At 41.6% G+C, this 15,987-nt stretch overlaps 1 protein-coding gene across 1 annotated transcript in view; it reads right to left on the bottom strand.

Annotated features, from left to right (window-relative positions):
* LOC142661957 (tyrosine-protein phosphatase non-receptor type 11-like) overlaps positions 1–15,987 on the bottom strand; it is a 90,307-nt gene that overhangs the window by 7,575 nt on the left and 66,745 nt on the right. Inside the window, exons 3-10 of the mRNA XM_075839726.1 lie at positions 15,294–15,488; positions 6,363–6,555; positions 6,132–6,251; positions 5,927–6,040; positions 4,427–4,523; positions 3,354–3,433; positions 2,589–2,744; positions 1,192–1,320 (exon numbers count right to left, since the gene is read on the bottom strand). Of these exons, the coding sequence (XP_075695841.1) occupies positions 1,192–1,320; positions 2,589–2,744; positions 3,354–3,433; positions 4,427–4,523; positions 5,927–6,040; positions 6,132–6,251; positions 6,363–6,555; positions 15,294–15,488 (1,084 nt within the window). The remainder of the gene's footprint in view (positions 1–1,191; positions 1,321–2,588; positions 2,745–3,353; positions 3,434–4,426; positions 4,524–5,926; positions 6,041–6,131; positions 6,252–6,362; positions 6,556–15,293; positions 15,489–15,987) is intronic.

Raw genomic sequence — 15,987 nt, 5'->3', positions numbered from 1 at the left:
CCGTACAACCAAGCATGCACCAATTATATTAAGTGGTGTGCACCTCTTAATAAATTTGGTGCATTTCCTGCAAACGTAAGATAGTTTAAAGACAGATGTTTTAAAAGCCAGTCTTCGTATATTCCTCCTGAATGCGTGTTATATTGGATCACAATTGATGAATATATTTAGCTACACAATGGTTAGCCATAATATTTTACAACACGGTCTACCCCTCCCTCAAAGTCTCCGTTATTCAGCATCGGTAATTGGAGAAATGTCTGTGAGATGTAACGTCGGCAGCAGGTTCGGAGCCCTCTGATCTGCCCGACAGCCTGTACTCTGGATAATAAACACATCTTTGTCCGCTTCTCATCAATTACAAATGGGTGAACACGGCTGCAGAAGAGCGGTCACTTCCCATGATACAGAGAAAGCTGCTGAACTCTACGCAAGTGTCACATCACATTGTAAAACTAGTCATTATGTGCAAATATTTCAGGAAAAAAATGCAAAAAAAATAAATACAAATTAAACAAATTAAATCCTGGAAGTGTGAAGCCTGACTTTCATGCACACTTGTATAGGTTTCCCTCAAGATTACTTGTGCCTAGATAACATTATAGAGCTTCACTGTACCAAGATATTCATCATGTGTATGTTCTTTAATGGATTTTGACTGAAAACTACATTTTAAAAAGGTATAAGGATCTTCAGTATATTCATTCGTTTCCTGAGCTTCATGTAGCTGGTTTCTATAAATTCCAAGCTTCCCGTGCAGTGGAATTTTTTTGTATACATGTGCCAGGGCTACGACAAGGGCCATCACATCCAGATCTCTGGATCCTCAGAGACCAGGAATCAGAACACCTGGACAGCATCATAATAAAGCAAATTCCCCCAGAAAAAGTTGTGGGTAGTGAGAATGACTACAATCTAAAAAAAATTCAAGTCAATGTCCACCCTTGAACACCTTTTTTTTTTAACCTACATAGGGGTTTGACATTATGTGCGAATATATCTATGCAGTAGTCATAGACGTTCTTCTGATACAGAGCTCCAAATCCACTGCAGAGACAGTTAAACGAGAATATTCTGCCTGCCTGCAGCCACCAGTAGGGGGAGCTTACTGAATACGGTTTATACATTGAACTCAAAGATAAAAGTTAGACACTGCAGCATTAATACTGAAATAGAGTTATAGAGTCTCACCCTGTCTGTGCGTGACATCTGTAACTCCCGCAGGATATAATCTTTTTCTTCATGAAAGTCCTTGCGCAAAACTTGGATGCAGCCATAATCAGAGCAGCTTTCTTCAGGCCAGTAACGAAAACATTTTTTCTGTAATGTTACACAACGTTTAGCGGAAACACATTTAGACATTGTTTGAACGCAGTCAATATGGTTTAGTGCTCTGCTCATTCTATAGAGATCTGAAGTTTGTAAGGTTTATAAACTTATTAAATCTAAATCAGAAAAAAATTGTGCCACAAAACAGCAAATTAGCACATTAGAACGCACCAAATTGCTAACTCAATTGCCGGTGCATCGTAAGGTTGTGCTCATGAAAATAGATTATTCACAGAGAGCAAAGAGGCAAATGCTTACTCAAATCACCTTGTGAAGAGGAGGTGGTGAAAGAAGGGGGCTCTTTTCTCCAGACCAGCAGTTGGGTGCAATTAGAACCTACTGAACTTCTGCTCCTTGAGGGCATCTTTCAGATGTCTGTGGCTGACAGTGCATGTGTCTGGCGACTATAAAAGACATGCTATTTAATGGAAAACCTTGGTGTAGCATAGAGGAGCGGTCGGCTCTCCTGTGCGGTGTAGCATAGAGGAGCGGTCGGCTCTCCTGTGCGGTGTAGCATAGAGGAGCGGTCGGCTCTCCTGTGCGGTGTAGCATAGAGGAGCGGTCGGCTCTCCTGTGCGGTGTAGCATAGAGGAGCGGTCGGCTCTCCTGTGCGGTGTAGCATAGAGGAGCGGTCGGCTCTCCTGTGCGGTGTAGCATAGAGGAGCGGTCGGCTCTCCTGTGCGGTGTAGCATAGAGGAGCGGTCGGCTCTCCTGTGCGGTGTAGCATAGAGGAGCGGTCGGCTCTCCTGTGCGGTGTAGCATAGAGGAGCGGTCGGCTCTCCTGTGCGGTGTAGCATAGAGGAGCGGTCGGCTCTCCTGTGCGGTGTAGCATAGAGGAGCGGTCGGCTCTCCTGTGCGGTGTAGCATAGAGGAGCGGTCAGCTCTACTGTGCGGTGTAGCATAGAGGAGCGGTCAGCTCCGACAGGTCTGTTTTAGTAAATAATTGTATTTCTCATTTAATAGCATATTTTCTTAAAACTCTGCATTGTGATGTTCCTGTTATTTCACTTGGAAATATATCAATAAATGGACAACTAAACGTGAAGTGATCAGAGCCTCAACCAATGTTGTCCAGACATTTATAGAGGGTAAAGACTGTTAAATGAAAGGTTTTGGTAGTTTTCAAAATAAGATTATAAGTGACTGGGGAGGATATTTGAGAACAGCTGGAGGGTATTGGAAAAAAGAACGAACAAGAAAACAAATCCCCCAAATTCCCTGCATTGACCGGCATTATGTATCAGGCCCATACAGCTTACCCTTGAGCGCTCCATCTCTTTAGTAGTCATAACAATAACATGAGTGTTCTCCTGATAGACCATGGACCAGAAGTCACACACTGTGTTCTGCAGACATCCCTGAGTGGCTATATACATTTTATAGAGCCGGTTCCCACGTGCCTCATCCAGAGTACTCTATGGATATATACATACAAACAAGTTAGAAAGGATTGCAGTACACAAAACTGCTGTGCATCATAAATATATGTAGCAAGTCATAAATAGACAATACACCAAGAGGAACAATTACCAAACACTGATCTCCAACCACCCCCAACAAGCAATAAACTATCCCCTGACTCAGCTGAGCATCAAAGCTTATTGTCACAGGGAGGAGGGAGATAAGCGGCTGCCAGATTATCTGCAGGGCTCCCCTGCTGATGCTCTGTAGGCTTCACTCCAATTGAATTTTCAATAGACAGGATGGAGTTCTCCTTCAATAGTCCAAGTGAATTGCAAAGTTAAACAGGACAAATCATATGCAATAACAGACAACCCATGTACAAGAGGGGCAAACAAAAAAAAACGAGACCCTTTTTTTCTTTTCCTGGAAACCCCTTTAATATGTGGTGTATTTTTGGTTTCTTAACCCTGTGAATCGTTTCACATCTTCCATGTATTCTCCCATTTATCACTGCTAACAGATGCGTTTTTTTCTACATCCCCCCCTTCCCCCAAGTATCTATTTGGTCCCCATTACATTATTATAAGGAATAGGACTTGACAAACATGTTATGTCATTACCTTGATGTAATTGGCATTAATATAATCTGACCCAGGAATGCTATCGTCCGTGTCTCTCAAAGCAACCCTCGTGGTATCAACTGCAAAAAAACAAGGTTTTATTTTAACTCTACGACTTATCAGACTTCTTTTTACTGTTCGGTCAGCAGTTGAAATGTGAACAGGCATCTACAGTAGCTGCAGGGAAGTGACCTGAAAACCTCCACCTGTCAAAATTCCCTGGGAAGTCCTACCATGACCAAACCTCTCCATATACCCCATTAGGGCATATGAACACTATAGAAGGGGAACCCCACTCGTGACCGGGCTATGGCACATGGCCTTTAAAGAGGAACGGTCACTAGGTCATTTAACCAGTTCAACTTATCTTACCTGAATAGCGCGGTCTCCCTGATTCCAGTGCAGTTTTTTGGTTTTTTTTCCTAGACCTCCCTGTTCCAGAGATATGGCCCACTGTGGTGTTGGCTCCCCGTATGCCCAATTTGCTGTAGTTTGCTAATGAGGTGGAGCAATCTTCCCTGCCTCTGATGCTGACCAGTCAGTGCGAGGCAGCATGAGGGTAGTTCATGCCCTGTTGGCTAACTATAGCAAATTAATCTATACGGAGCCAATAAAACAGTGGGCCATATCTCTGGAACAGGGGGGGGGGGGGGGTGTCTTTGGAAAAAAAAAACAGCGCTATTTAGGTCAGTTAACCAGTTCAACCTATAGGACCTGGTGACAGGTCTTCTTTAAAATGACTTGTCTATATCGCCTGGTCTCCTTTCCTTCATCCTACAGTAATATATGAAGTAACAATGAAGCGCCTCCTCACGGCTCTAATAACCCCCCCCCCCCCAGGAGTATTTTAATTTTCTATAATGGATTACAGTCCACCAGTGATAATGAGCCATGGGAATCATTGGCGCAGTCTTTAAGATACGTCTGCCGTACAATTTGCAATCATAAAACGACCTTCATGAAATACAAAAAGATGACTGACTAAGGACATAAAATGACGTGTGACTGCTATTAATCAGCCTCACTCTTCAGTATACGGTTTTACTCAGAAGGATGAGGCCCGTCATACTTACAAGGCAGAATATTCTTGTATCGGTTTTTGATTTTGTTCTCGGGCCTTTGTCCTTCTTTCCTGGGATAGAGCAGTTTACATTCTTGTTGCTGCAGCATCTGCCCACAGGAGATAAATCACCAATTACTACATACCCACATATATACGGTGAATTAACAGATAAAAGACTCAGATAAGCAAATCTTTACATCAATCAGCACCACCTCTGAAGAAAACGCTCATAGCAATATTTCATCTGTCAAACTCCCATAACATATATAGCACCTTCAATTTCTAAAAAATTTAGCACATTCAAGGCATTTTCTGCCACACGTGCCAGGTACTTTTCACAGTATATTTATAGCGCTGTGACATTTACTAGCAAGAACAGTTCAATTCTATAGCAAACTAGTCATTTCAGTGCCAGTACAACTCCATGCTGTTGCACCAGGAGATAAAAAAAAAAGGGAGATTAGGTTTAAATCTTTATCATTGTTTTTTTTTTAGGCATAAAATTCGGTGCCAATTAATTTCACAATACGTCTTGATAATGGTTGAAGCTCTGTTTCTCCAAAACTGAGCTCTCAATCCCTACATAGAGCTAAAATAAAACATGCTGGCTTCCTGCAGCCACCACTAGAGAGAGCTAGGGAGTTTCTTGCATACTTTGTTAATGTATGAACAGTATGCAATAAGCACCCAAGTTCCCTCTAGTGGTGACTGCAGGAAGCCAGCAGTTGATATTGTAAATATAGGTCTATGCAGGAGATTTTGAGCTCTGTATCAGAAAACCAAGGCTCCGTCTGCTCTAAAATATATAACAACTAACCAGCACAGAATTTGGTTTAAAAAAAACAAGTGTTCAAAAGTGGACATTCACGTTGAAGATTTTTAGAGAATTTGATCAGCAGTTTATTAAACCCTTCTTGCAAATGGACGTACCCATATCAGTAGATGTGTTCTTATCGTAAAAGGATATAATGGAAGCTTATTGTTGTTGCAGCCAACATCCCGCTACAACAGACGGGATCGGAGTTACCTCCAATCATAACCATTTAAGCCCTGTGACACCCAAGTTATTTTACAGAAGGAGGGGCTTCCTCTAAGCCCATCAGCGTGATTGTTGCATGCCAAAGGCTGGCTTGCCATGGCAGCTGGTGGCCTAACAAAGGCCCCCTGGTCCGCCATGGACTTGAGGGTATTAGGCTGTGCCATACAGAAGCATTTCTGTATCATTGAAGTGATCAAACAATCGGATGTTCAAGTCCCATAGTGGGATTATTAAAGATAAATTGTAAGAAGAGATCTCGCTACGTCCTTCAAGCATAAAATAGCTGCGTCCGTAAAGGTTTTTTTTCAGGAAGACAAACCCTGTCCATATGCCCTATTAGGGTTGAATGGCACACCCCAATAGGATTCTTGAAATTCGATCCATAAAAGGTGGAGCTTCAGTTTAACATTTTCTATACAAAATTATTCTAACCAATGATCTACAATAGTGCAGAGGTGGTACTAACATTACCTCAAACTCCTCCCAGAACCCTTGCTTGGCCTTCTCGGTGTTGTCCGCCATTTTGTTAAGCTCTCGTACTCTAGAGTCAATCTTAGCGGCATTGATCCGTGTCGCGTTGAATGGCTAGAAAAAAAAAAATGGCATCCGGAAACTTATTTATTTCCTGGGACAAACAAAATACGTTGAGTAGAAACTAATAGTCGCTCTACTTTACCTGTTTAAGATGCACCACTGCTCCCGACTTCTCTACCATAGGGTTCTTCTTGTAGTGCTCCAGAAGGTCGGTCAGTGTATCAAAGCGTTCCCCTCCTCCAACATCATATTTACCATCTGGCTGAAATGTGGAGTCAGATCAAGCTGAATCAACACGTACAATTCAGATTCCTTTTGAAACTACAATTTTTTATTTTTGTTTTTCAGGCGATCTGTGCCATCCCGTCATTACCTGGAACCGGATCATCACATGTGTGACGCGAGATTTACGTTCCCCATTCTCTAGCTTCTCCTCACTTGTTAAAACAGATAACACAAAGTCCCCCGGCTTGCTCTGACTTTCCCGCACTAGAAAACTTCCAGGCTTTCCCTTTTCCAGCAGGAGTTTCTCCGCTTCTCTACCAGAGAGATGTCCATGGTACCACCTACAAAGAGAACAAAAGTTGTAATAATTATTTCTTGTAAATAAAATCTTTGACAACATTGAACCGTTCAGCAAAATAGAAAAAGTAAAAAAATTTTAAAAAAAAGTTATAAAATCTCAGAAAATATTTAAAAAATGTAAAATGTTTGTGAAGTGGAATAAGAAAAATAAAGTGATTCCTCCATTGTTTTTTGGGTTTGGTTTTTACTTTGTTCATCGTGCAGTAAAAACAACATGTTCATCTTCATTTGTGGGTCAAAACTAATTTGGTGATGGCATAACTATGATATTTATGATCTACTTTAAAAAAAAAAAAAAAAAAAAAGAAGGGAAGAAGTGTGCCACCTTATTCAGAGAGCCATAACTTAATTTTTCCCATTGCGAGAGTGGTGTGAGAACTTGTTTGTGTGACGAGCTGTAGTTTTAATTGGTACAATTTTGGGGTACATAAGACATACCACTTTTTATTCCATTTTATTTGGAAGGTAAGGTGACCCAAAAACAGCAATTCTGACATGTGTTTATTTTTTACGGCGTTCACCGTGCAGGATAAATGTAATAATTTGGACTTTTACAGACGCTGCAATACCAATAGTGCATTTTTATTTTTTTTAAGTTACTTTAGGAGAAGTAGTCATTTGTTTTATCATTCATATTTCTTGTACATTAAAAAAAAGTAACTTTTTTTTTTAGTGCCTCTAGGGGACTTGAACAAGCGATCATTTGATTGGTAATTTTTACCGGCTCCTATAGAGCCCTGCCCTTGAGCCCCCAGGCTGCCATCACAACCATTGTCGCATTGGCGATGAGGTGACTGAGTGGCCCCCTCTCAAATGGCTTAGATGCCACGGTTGCTATTGATCGCGGCATCCATGTGGTTAAAATTATCTCCGATCCTGGCCGTTAAAGTGAAATGTCGGTTCACAAAAAGCTGACACACATTAAGTACAGAGCAGCCAGTGTACCTTCTCCATACTCCCACCCCCCCCCCCTCCCGAGCAGGACTTCCAGTTGTGATAGGTCGTTAAAGGGAACCTGTCACCAGCATTTCACCTATTAAACCGACAATACCTGGTGGTAGTGGGTGAAAAATCATTTCTATATAACCTATAATTGTCTTCTTAGTCGGCTCTGTAGCTTTAGTATTTAGCTTTTTAGTGTTCCCACACCGTATGCTAATGAGCAGAAAAGAGTCAGATCTTCATTTGAAAAGAGTCAAATCTTCGTTTGGAAAGAGTCATATCTTCATTCCTCAAGTCTTTCCAAGTTTACTTCGCCTCCTTACTTTTGATTGAGAGCTCCTCGCCTTCCCCCAGCACACAAAATCCTGCGCTTGTGCATTGATGTCCTCTTTTGGTGTGTGCGCACAAAGGGACACCGGATTATTATGATAAAAGGCGCAAAACGTTTGCAGACCGATATTTACAGTCGGAAGAGGAGTTTAGGAGCGGGGATAACGGCAATGAACTGTTTATAGCAGCGGCCAGTGAGGGAGAAGTAAAGTTCAATAGGTGAAATGCTGGTGACAGGTTCCCTTTAAGGGGTTAAAATAGCAATGAAGTTTCAGGATTGTTAGGGCTAATGCATGCAGTTGTGTTGTGGCGCCGTACAAGCTACGAGTTGTACGGACACGGTAATGGGGCTATACTGCACCTCTGTATGCCAGTGTGTGAAGTCAGACTTCGTAGTTCGGAGTTACAGGGACTCTGCGTGCCGCCATGTGGAGCCTCCGTACAGCACCGTATTAGACAGATTCTCATATAGAAACACTGCCTGTAGGGGATACGGCATCCTAAGGAACAGGTCACTTTGTTTTAGGCTGTGCCATGTACATGAGCCAGTATTAAATTACTGCTTCCTATCGAGTTGATTCGGACGTCTGGTGACCATATGACTAATGTTTCTCCAGAAATTGTCTGGTCTTCCCCTTGGCTTCTGGCTGCCCAACAACATGTACATTACTTGTGATTAACTTGTAGCTGACCCGCGCCCCCCCCCCCTCCGTGTAGAGACCCACTTTATTGACACCAAGGAATGGTAATGCACAAGTTGTCAATGTATTCATATATTTCCAGGAGGAATAACAGAGGAATGAAACACCACACAACACTGTTCTGAGAAAAAAATTCTCTATAATTATGTCACGGGGAATACAAGTATTTACACCAAAACAAAAGAAAAAACACGACATGTGAGGAGAGTGGACAGCTTCTCTTTAATAGTTACATTTTCTTTCATTTAATATTGAGGAACTGCTATTTAACCAATTGCCTAAAGTACAATTCCTCCAAAGATAGCGGTACACTTTGAAGTGCGCTTTTATCAATTCTGCACCTCCAAAACATGGCATATGTGACGAACAACCCCCAAAGTTAATAGCAGAGGTTTTTGCTACTTTTTTTTTTTTTTTTTTAATAGAAAAGAACATTTTCACATCCAAATAAATTGTTTAACTGGCCGTTATGTTGTCGGATCCTCTCAATTCCATTAAGTAATGTGCTACAAATTAATTTAATACAATGCATTGTAGTAAAACCACAAAATCTATGAAAGGCGGTTTATATAAAATTCCCTAAGGTTGCCAAAACTGGCGAGTGGATTAAACCCACGCTGCTTTTACGTGAAAGTCTATTGTAACAGAAAATCAAACCAGCAAAAGGTAAAGAATACACGTCCAGCAAATCGCTCTGCTAAACATTTGCCTGCGCACAGTTTCAGCACTCACTAAATCCATAGAGCACTTGAGGCGACTTTCCATGGATTAACCAGCAGTGTTTCCATTTACCAAAGTGGTTGAAAAGCCTTGTTGACTGTTATTTGCAGATTTTATCGTTTGAGGTGAATGAAAATGAGCTGCCCACTTGTACATTAAATACATAAAAATGCTGCAAGGAACAAAATTGTATAACAATGTCGAATTGAGGGTCATTGAATTTTTTATCATCCTATTCTAGTTCTCAGAAATTACCTCCTCCTCTATTAGTCCTAGTGCAAAGCTCCTGCCCCATTAAAGCTGACCGTACGTGGGTTGGTGAGACATCTCCTTGTTCTCCTTCACTGCAAGCTCAACCGGAATAAAATAAATCAGAGGACTCAAAAAGTTGGATAAACCCACTGAACTACATCAAGCTCTTATGGACTGGCCCACCAGAGGATGCACTGGTGGGCCCAGGCTCTGACACAAATGGGCCACAAATGTCCAGCAGAAGACAACCCTATATGGAGCCAATCTCTTGCCACTAGGGTCTATTTTTATGGGATGATTCACAAACCTATCTTAGTCCTTATTGATTATATCCTGTGTGTGCAATGATAAAGTTTAGCAATTAAAAGTGTAAGGTATAAGTAGGTTTATCAATGGGGATGGAGGGGTAGGCCCTAAGAATAATCTGTTATGGTGGTCAAAAGGAACACTATTTTGACACTAAAAAGCCTCATTCATTATTAAAAACAAAAACACAAGCAAGAATGGATTGGAACTCCTAGAATCATGAGGATTTAGAAAGGGGATAAAAATTGACTAGAACTTCAGATACTTTTTCAAGCAGTGTATGATATGACACATGAGGTTTCCTCTCCTTAGGATGACTTCTTAGATGGAGTAGATTACATTTTAGGGGACACCCATGCAGAAATCCAGATTAAGAGGTGCCAAATACATCGTTTTCGAAATCCCCACAAAGCAGAGTAAATGGACTGAGTTGGGCTAGATTATGCTGTTGAATATAAATGTTAAGTCCAAATTCTCATCTAGTGCTGGATGATATCAATTTTCTAAATACCGACACGTCAAGAAGATGCACCACATGAAGTAATGTCTATTTCGATTAAAATAAAAAATGATACCTTTAGTTACAGCAATAAATATCTCTGCCACCAGGTGGTGCTTAAGTATATCGTCCTACCCATGCTTTTGCTCCGTTTCTCATGGACCTATTTACACTTAACAGCACACCATCTGGTGAGGCATGGTATTGCATGCAAAACATTAAAGGCATTAACCCGTTTTCATTGTGCTGGTCCCATGGCAACTGGTGGATTATTGGGGTTTTGCTGCAAACATCTATTATCGCCGGGGGAACTGCTTGAAAACTAATCATTTTTGCATCGAAAGGGTTACCCAGGAGCCATTAAAATCAATTAGTTAATTCAATTGTTGAAATCATTACTTGTAAACAAAGATTTATCGCCCAACATTTGTAACAAAAACGGTGGCTCTTGTAGTATTGTAACGCTGCACCAAGGCGGATATACATATTGTACATTGCTCTTACAGGACTGAATAGAGTAGATATAGTAAGACTCGATTTTTGTAACCGTAAAATTCTATTTTAATCATCAAGCTTCACTCCGTACAAGAACGACACAGGGAAAAAAACGACACAACGCTATAAATACCTCAGGAGAGGAAGTTGTCAGATGTTTGACTTTATAGAAGTTGAAAGCCTGTGCATTTTCAGACCTGCACGCGTTCAGCTACAATCAGTCTGGTCTGTAATATGATCACATATGAGAGAAGACGGAAAGACATCCTAAGCCTCTCAAAATTCTGGAGAATGTGTTTACAGTTTGCTAGGCAACAACACAGAAGTTAAAAAAAATTATTAAAGGGGAACTCTGGGAATATATAAATCACACATAAAAGGGTTTTTTATGTAAATAATGCTTGTTCAGTGTCCAATGTGTTTCAATTCCTTGCCATTTTCAATTTCTCTGCTTGCTGAAAACATCCTTCTTTACATCTAGCAGATTAATACCCATCCTGCCCATGGCCAACGGACAGAGCAAGTAGCCAAACACTTTCCCCTCTACCCGCTCCCCGTCGGTCCCTCTTGTGTATGTTACGTCTGTGGTCTTGAGTCTGCCCTTCCTTTGCCTCTTGTTTAGTACGTATATCGGAAGACACTCCCATAAAAAGGCAGGAACACCCAGTTAACAGCTCGCAAGCACTCTTAAAGCTAGCAACGTCATTTCCTCCTGTCGACTGTTCCTATTCATTACAATAAATAGCGCAGCTTGTGTAAAAGTGGTTTTAAAATAAGACTTGGAATTTTTAAATAAAAAGATGTAATAAAACATCTTGACGGACATACGGTCCTCAATATTGAGATTGCAACACCAAGAAGGAGAAAAAAAAAAAAAAGTGTGGAAATCACAGGAGCAAGACATGTTAATGATATGCAAATGATAAGAAAATGGAAACAAAATATTCCAAACATGTTTATTCATTCAGTATCGAATATGAACACCAGGCGCAGAAATAAACGCCTTGGCATGCCATCAGTGAGGTTATTAATTATTATGCAATGCTGAATGCACTTGGGCACACAAATCATGATCGGCCCCAGGTGCTTTACGCTTCCCTTGCCAGAGCGTTGCCGACTGTCTTGCCTGGGATTTCACTCCTAGAGGGAGCCCCTGTTTAGGAGCGGAATCCCCCCCAGAGTGTTGCCGACACTCTGGCCAGAAATTCCGCTTCTAGAGGGAGCCCCCAACGTCCCTGTCTATATATGAACAGGGGTTCCTATGAGACCAGAATCCCCGGCCAGAGCGGCGGCAATGCCCTGGCTGAGGATTCCACTCCTTGAAAGAGCCCCAGTGCGGACATCTCGGCCTAGGTGCGTAGCGATCTGCCGGAGTGATAAACCTAGGTCTCTCCATTCAAGGATTCTGTCCCTCGGTTTGCGACAAGTGGCAACAAACAGGAGGCATCGCACAATCACCACCACTTGATCCAATTTTGAGGTTTCATGCGACTAAGAAAAAAAAAACAAAAAGACTTTGCTTTAAGGCCTCATGCACACGAACGTAAAAACGCCCGTAATTACGGGCCCATAGACTTCTATTGGCCACGGGTACCTCTCCGTATGCTTACAGGAAGGTGCCCCGTGCAATTGAAAAATATAGAACACGTCCTATTTCAGGCAGTAATAACGGCACGGGCAGGCCCATAGAAGTCTATGGGGCTCCCGTAATTACGGGTGGCTACGTGTGTGCACCCGTAATTACTGGAGCGTGGATATCAGGGGATAGTCAGTCCAGGGTGCTGAAAGAGTTAAACGAGTAACTTTCAGCACCCTGGACAGTGGCTACCGATCACACTATAGATCAACCCGAGGGGGAAAAAAAAAAAAAAAAGAAGCCGTTCATACTTACCCAGAACTCCCTGCTTCCTCCTCCAGTCCGGCCTCCTGGGATGACGTTTCAGCCCATGTGACCGCTGCAGCCAATCACAGGCTGCAGCGGTCACATGGACTGCTGTGTCATCCAGGGAGGTCGGGCTGGATGTCGAGAGGGACGCGTGACCAAGACAACGGCCGGGTAAGTATGAATTTCTTATACTTTTATTACGGAAAAGGCTGTCCCTTCTCTCTATCCTGTACTGATAGAGAGAAGGGGCTGCCGATTAGTGCAGTGCAATTTTGCAGAAAAAACGTGCCCGTAAATACTGGTACAATACGGGTCGAATACGTGACCAAGGACCCGTATTTACGCCAGTATTTAAGGGAGGAAAAAAATAAGTTTATGCGCATGAGGCCTCAATCTGGCTTTTATGTCCCCCACATGCCAAAGATTGGAGCTAGGTGCTTAAAAATGTGATAATTTGCAGATCTAAGCGACACCCGCTACGTCCTCTATTTGCATGACCTTACGACTTGATCTTCTCGGCGTTGCAATTTCAATGCTGAGTGTATATTTCCAGCGATTTGTTAAAAATGTCTAGTATAGGTCTTAAAGGGGTATTCCCATTATAAGAAGTGATGGCATATAGCTAGCACTGCGTTTCCTTTATTCTGAGGATTGGTGGGGTCTGGGCAGTCAGAGCCCCACTTAACAGAAAGTGATGGCCTATCCTATTGATGTGCCATTATGATTGGAAAAACCTTTTAAGGAGAACCCGTCTTGTCTGGATTATAAAATGCTTTCTGAAATGCCCTAATAGAGCGTTCTGAATTATTAGTGTAGTGTATCGGAAGGGAATCATTAGAACACTCGATCAATCGTTTGGAGTAGGGTACGACTATAAAAAAAAAAAAAAAGAAAAAAAAGAAAAAGGGATTGGTCTGTCTCTTTAGGACCCAGTAGGTCTGGTTATTACATAGACAGCCCATTGATTTCAATAGGCCCTATGTAATACTTCACTTTTCCTGTCGGGGCACTGCAGGGAAGCTGAACACTTGCTGCCAGGTTTCCCTGCAGATAAAAGTTGATTACTAGGGATCACCGCAGAACAACAAACTGTGATAGGCTAAATTTTCAAGCGACGCTGCCAATAAATAAAAAAAGTATTGTCAGAAGGAAATAAACCCATATCCACGGAGCTCAATACATCTATAAGTTATAAAAGCCATTATCTGCTCAGCTAGGGGTCAATTCATCTGTGGAGTACAAAAACTTCTAAGTGCAAAACTAGTGTACATCAGGGAGAAAAAAAAAATAAAATAAAAAATAGATGTGGATCGCTTTTATATTACTCCATGGGGAAAGCAGAGAAATAACGTGCCTAGAAATACCTTGGCTGAAAATCGCTCAATATTTAGTCTTATGAAATTAAAGCTTAAATGGAGAGTCCTTTATTCTCGTGAACATTTACATTTCTATCCGAACTCCAGAAAGCACTCAGAAACACATTATCACAAATGTTTCCTCACGAAAAATTATAGACTATTGATTGGCACGTTCATATAACCAGTTTTTCACACAAAAGACTATACGGTAACTACCACTTCAAAACCAATAATGCAGTTTATTTTATGGACGTTCATGCAACAGTTGTAACATTTTATTTATTCATCGGGCAGAGTGAAAAAAACGAAAAAAAAAATAAATTGATGGATGAATCTCCTGTGAAGAACACACAATATATTCCCGCCGCACGACAGTGGCACAGTACAACATCTATATAACAAGCAATGTAATTGAAAATGGCCAGAGCAATTTACTCCTGTACCGGTGGGACCATCAAGGCAAAGTACAAGACATTAACGTGAATGTTCGCTAGATTTTCTTTGTAAAAACAATATTGCAAATAAAACCATACCGCAAATTGGTGTGGTAAATCAAAGAGGACGCACAGGGCAAAATTTATTAAGACGCATATGTGGTCGTTTAAACCACCACCTAATAATCCTCCCCCGTTAAGCGGGCGTTCTGAGAAGGGAATCCAAACACCACCAGGAGAGAAAATGGCAGAGAACAGGACGAAAAAACCCAAAAAACTGGACAGCGGAGAATGACAAGTGCTCGAATAACGTCATTTACTGCTCTCTGCGATTTGACAAAAAGGGAAATGCTTCCTTATTCACGTTACGTCTAGATCAATACAAGGATTAAACGTTTTCCAGTGTGTAAAGTCTATGACAGAACTGAAGATCTGTCACAGGAAATCTTGTCTAGATAAAGGGGTGGTCTTCTCAAACAGGTGGTCTTCAGAGAGGTTTTATATAACAGCGATGTAGACACAGGAGCATTTTTTTTTAATGATTCGAACTGAAAATTTATGTTTTGTGTGATCGAATAGAAGCGTAATGTTTAAATTGCAGAACAACCCCTTTAAATGAACCCCATAAAGGGCACCTCATGTGACAATCATGGGGAGGTTTTAGATTTCCATTTTATGTTAATGAGCATTTGTTTCTAGTTGCTGCATGCCGGCAAAAGGCCCACCACAAATATCAGGCATGCCCAACAGATGGCAGCAGTGTGGTAGAAATGATCCAGGGCGTTGGAGGCACTCACCTCTCTGATGTCGGATCCTGCGAGTTCAGCGGGTACTTGAGCTCAATCACATCTCCGTTCTTCTCTCGCAGAAGACCCTGCTGCTCTGTATAACACTGAACCAGCTCAGCCAATGTGGCGAACGTCTCTCCGCCATACAAGTCATAGAAATCCCCCGTATTCTGGATTTTAATGTGCGTGACTTCATCATGTCTCCTGTAAAAAACAAATCCTATAATTAGAAGGTATATAAAACCAGTGGCATAGATGCGGACTAGTCCAATATGTACATAAACATTGGATCCGATGCAATAGCACATTTTACTCTTCAGTCCCATAGTAGGGTTCACTGCTATAGATCCATGCCTGTATGTATAGACGGAATATACTTTAGTCAAGCTTTTTATATAACAATTCAGAACCCCTTTAACAGTTTACGTCTACAATTTTGTAACTTTGCAAATTTATCTTGTACGGAGTTGCAGCCGGTTTTATAGTCCAGAGCTGTATTCACAATTCTGCAGGGTTCAAAGTGGAAACATCCCAGCATTTTTTGCTGACTGATTATCTGTAGAGTTGTTTACACCAGGCACTGTACAGTGAACTGATGTGAGAAAAACTAACTGCCCACTGCATTACAGAAGTTTAGGAAAGGGAGTGACACTTGCTGACGGTTTCCAATAACGACAGTACTGCTATAGCAGCTATGGGCAGG

Source organism: Rhinoderma darwinii, chromosome 10 (genome assembly GCF_050947455.1).
Source record: "Rhinoderma darwinii isolate aRhiDar2 chromosome 10, aRhiDar2.hap1, whole genome shotgun sequence".
NCBI classification, from domain to species: domain Eukaryota; kingdom Metazoa; phylum Chordata; class Amphibia; order Anura; family Rhinodermatidae; genus Rhinoderma; species Rhinoderma darwinii.
The sequence above is the reverse complement of the archived record's forward strand: the minus strand, read 5'-3'. Positions and strand labels throughout refer to the sequence as shown.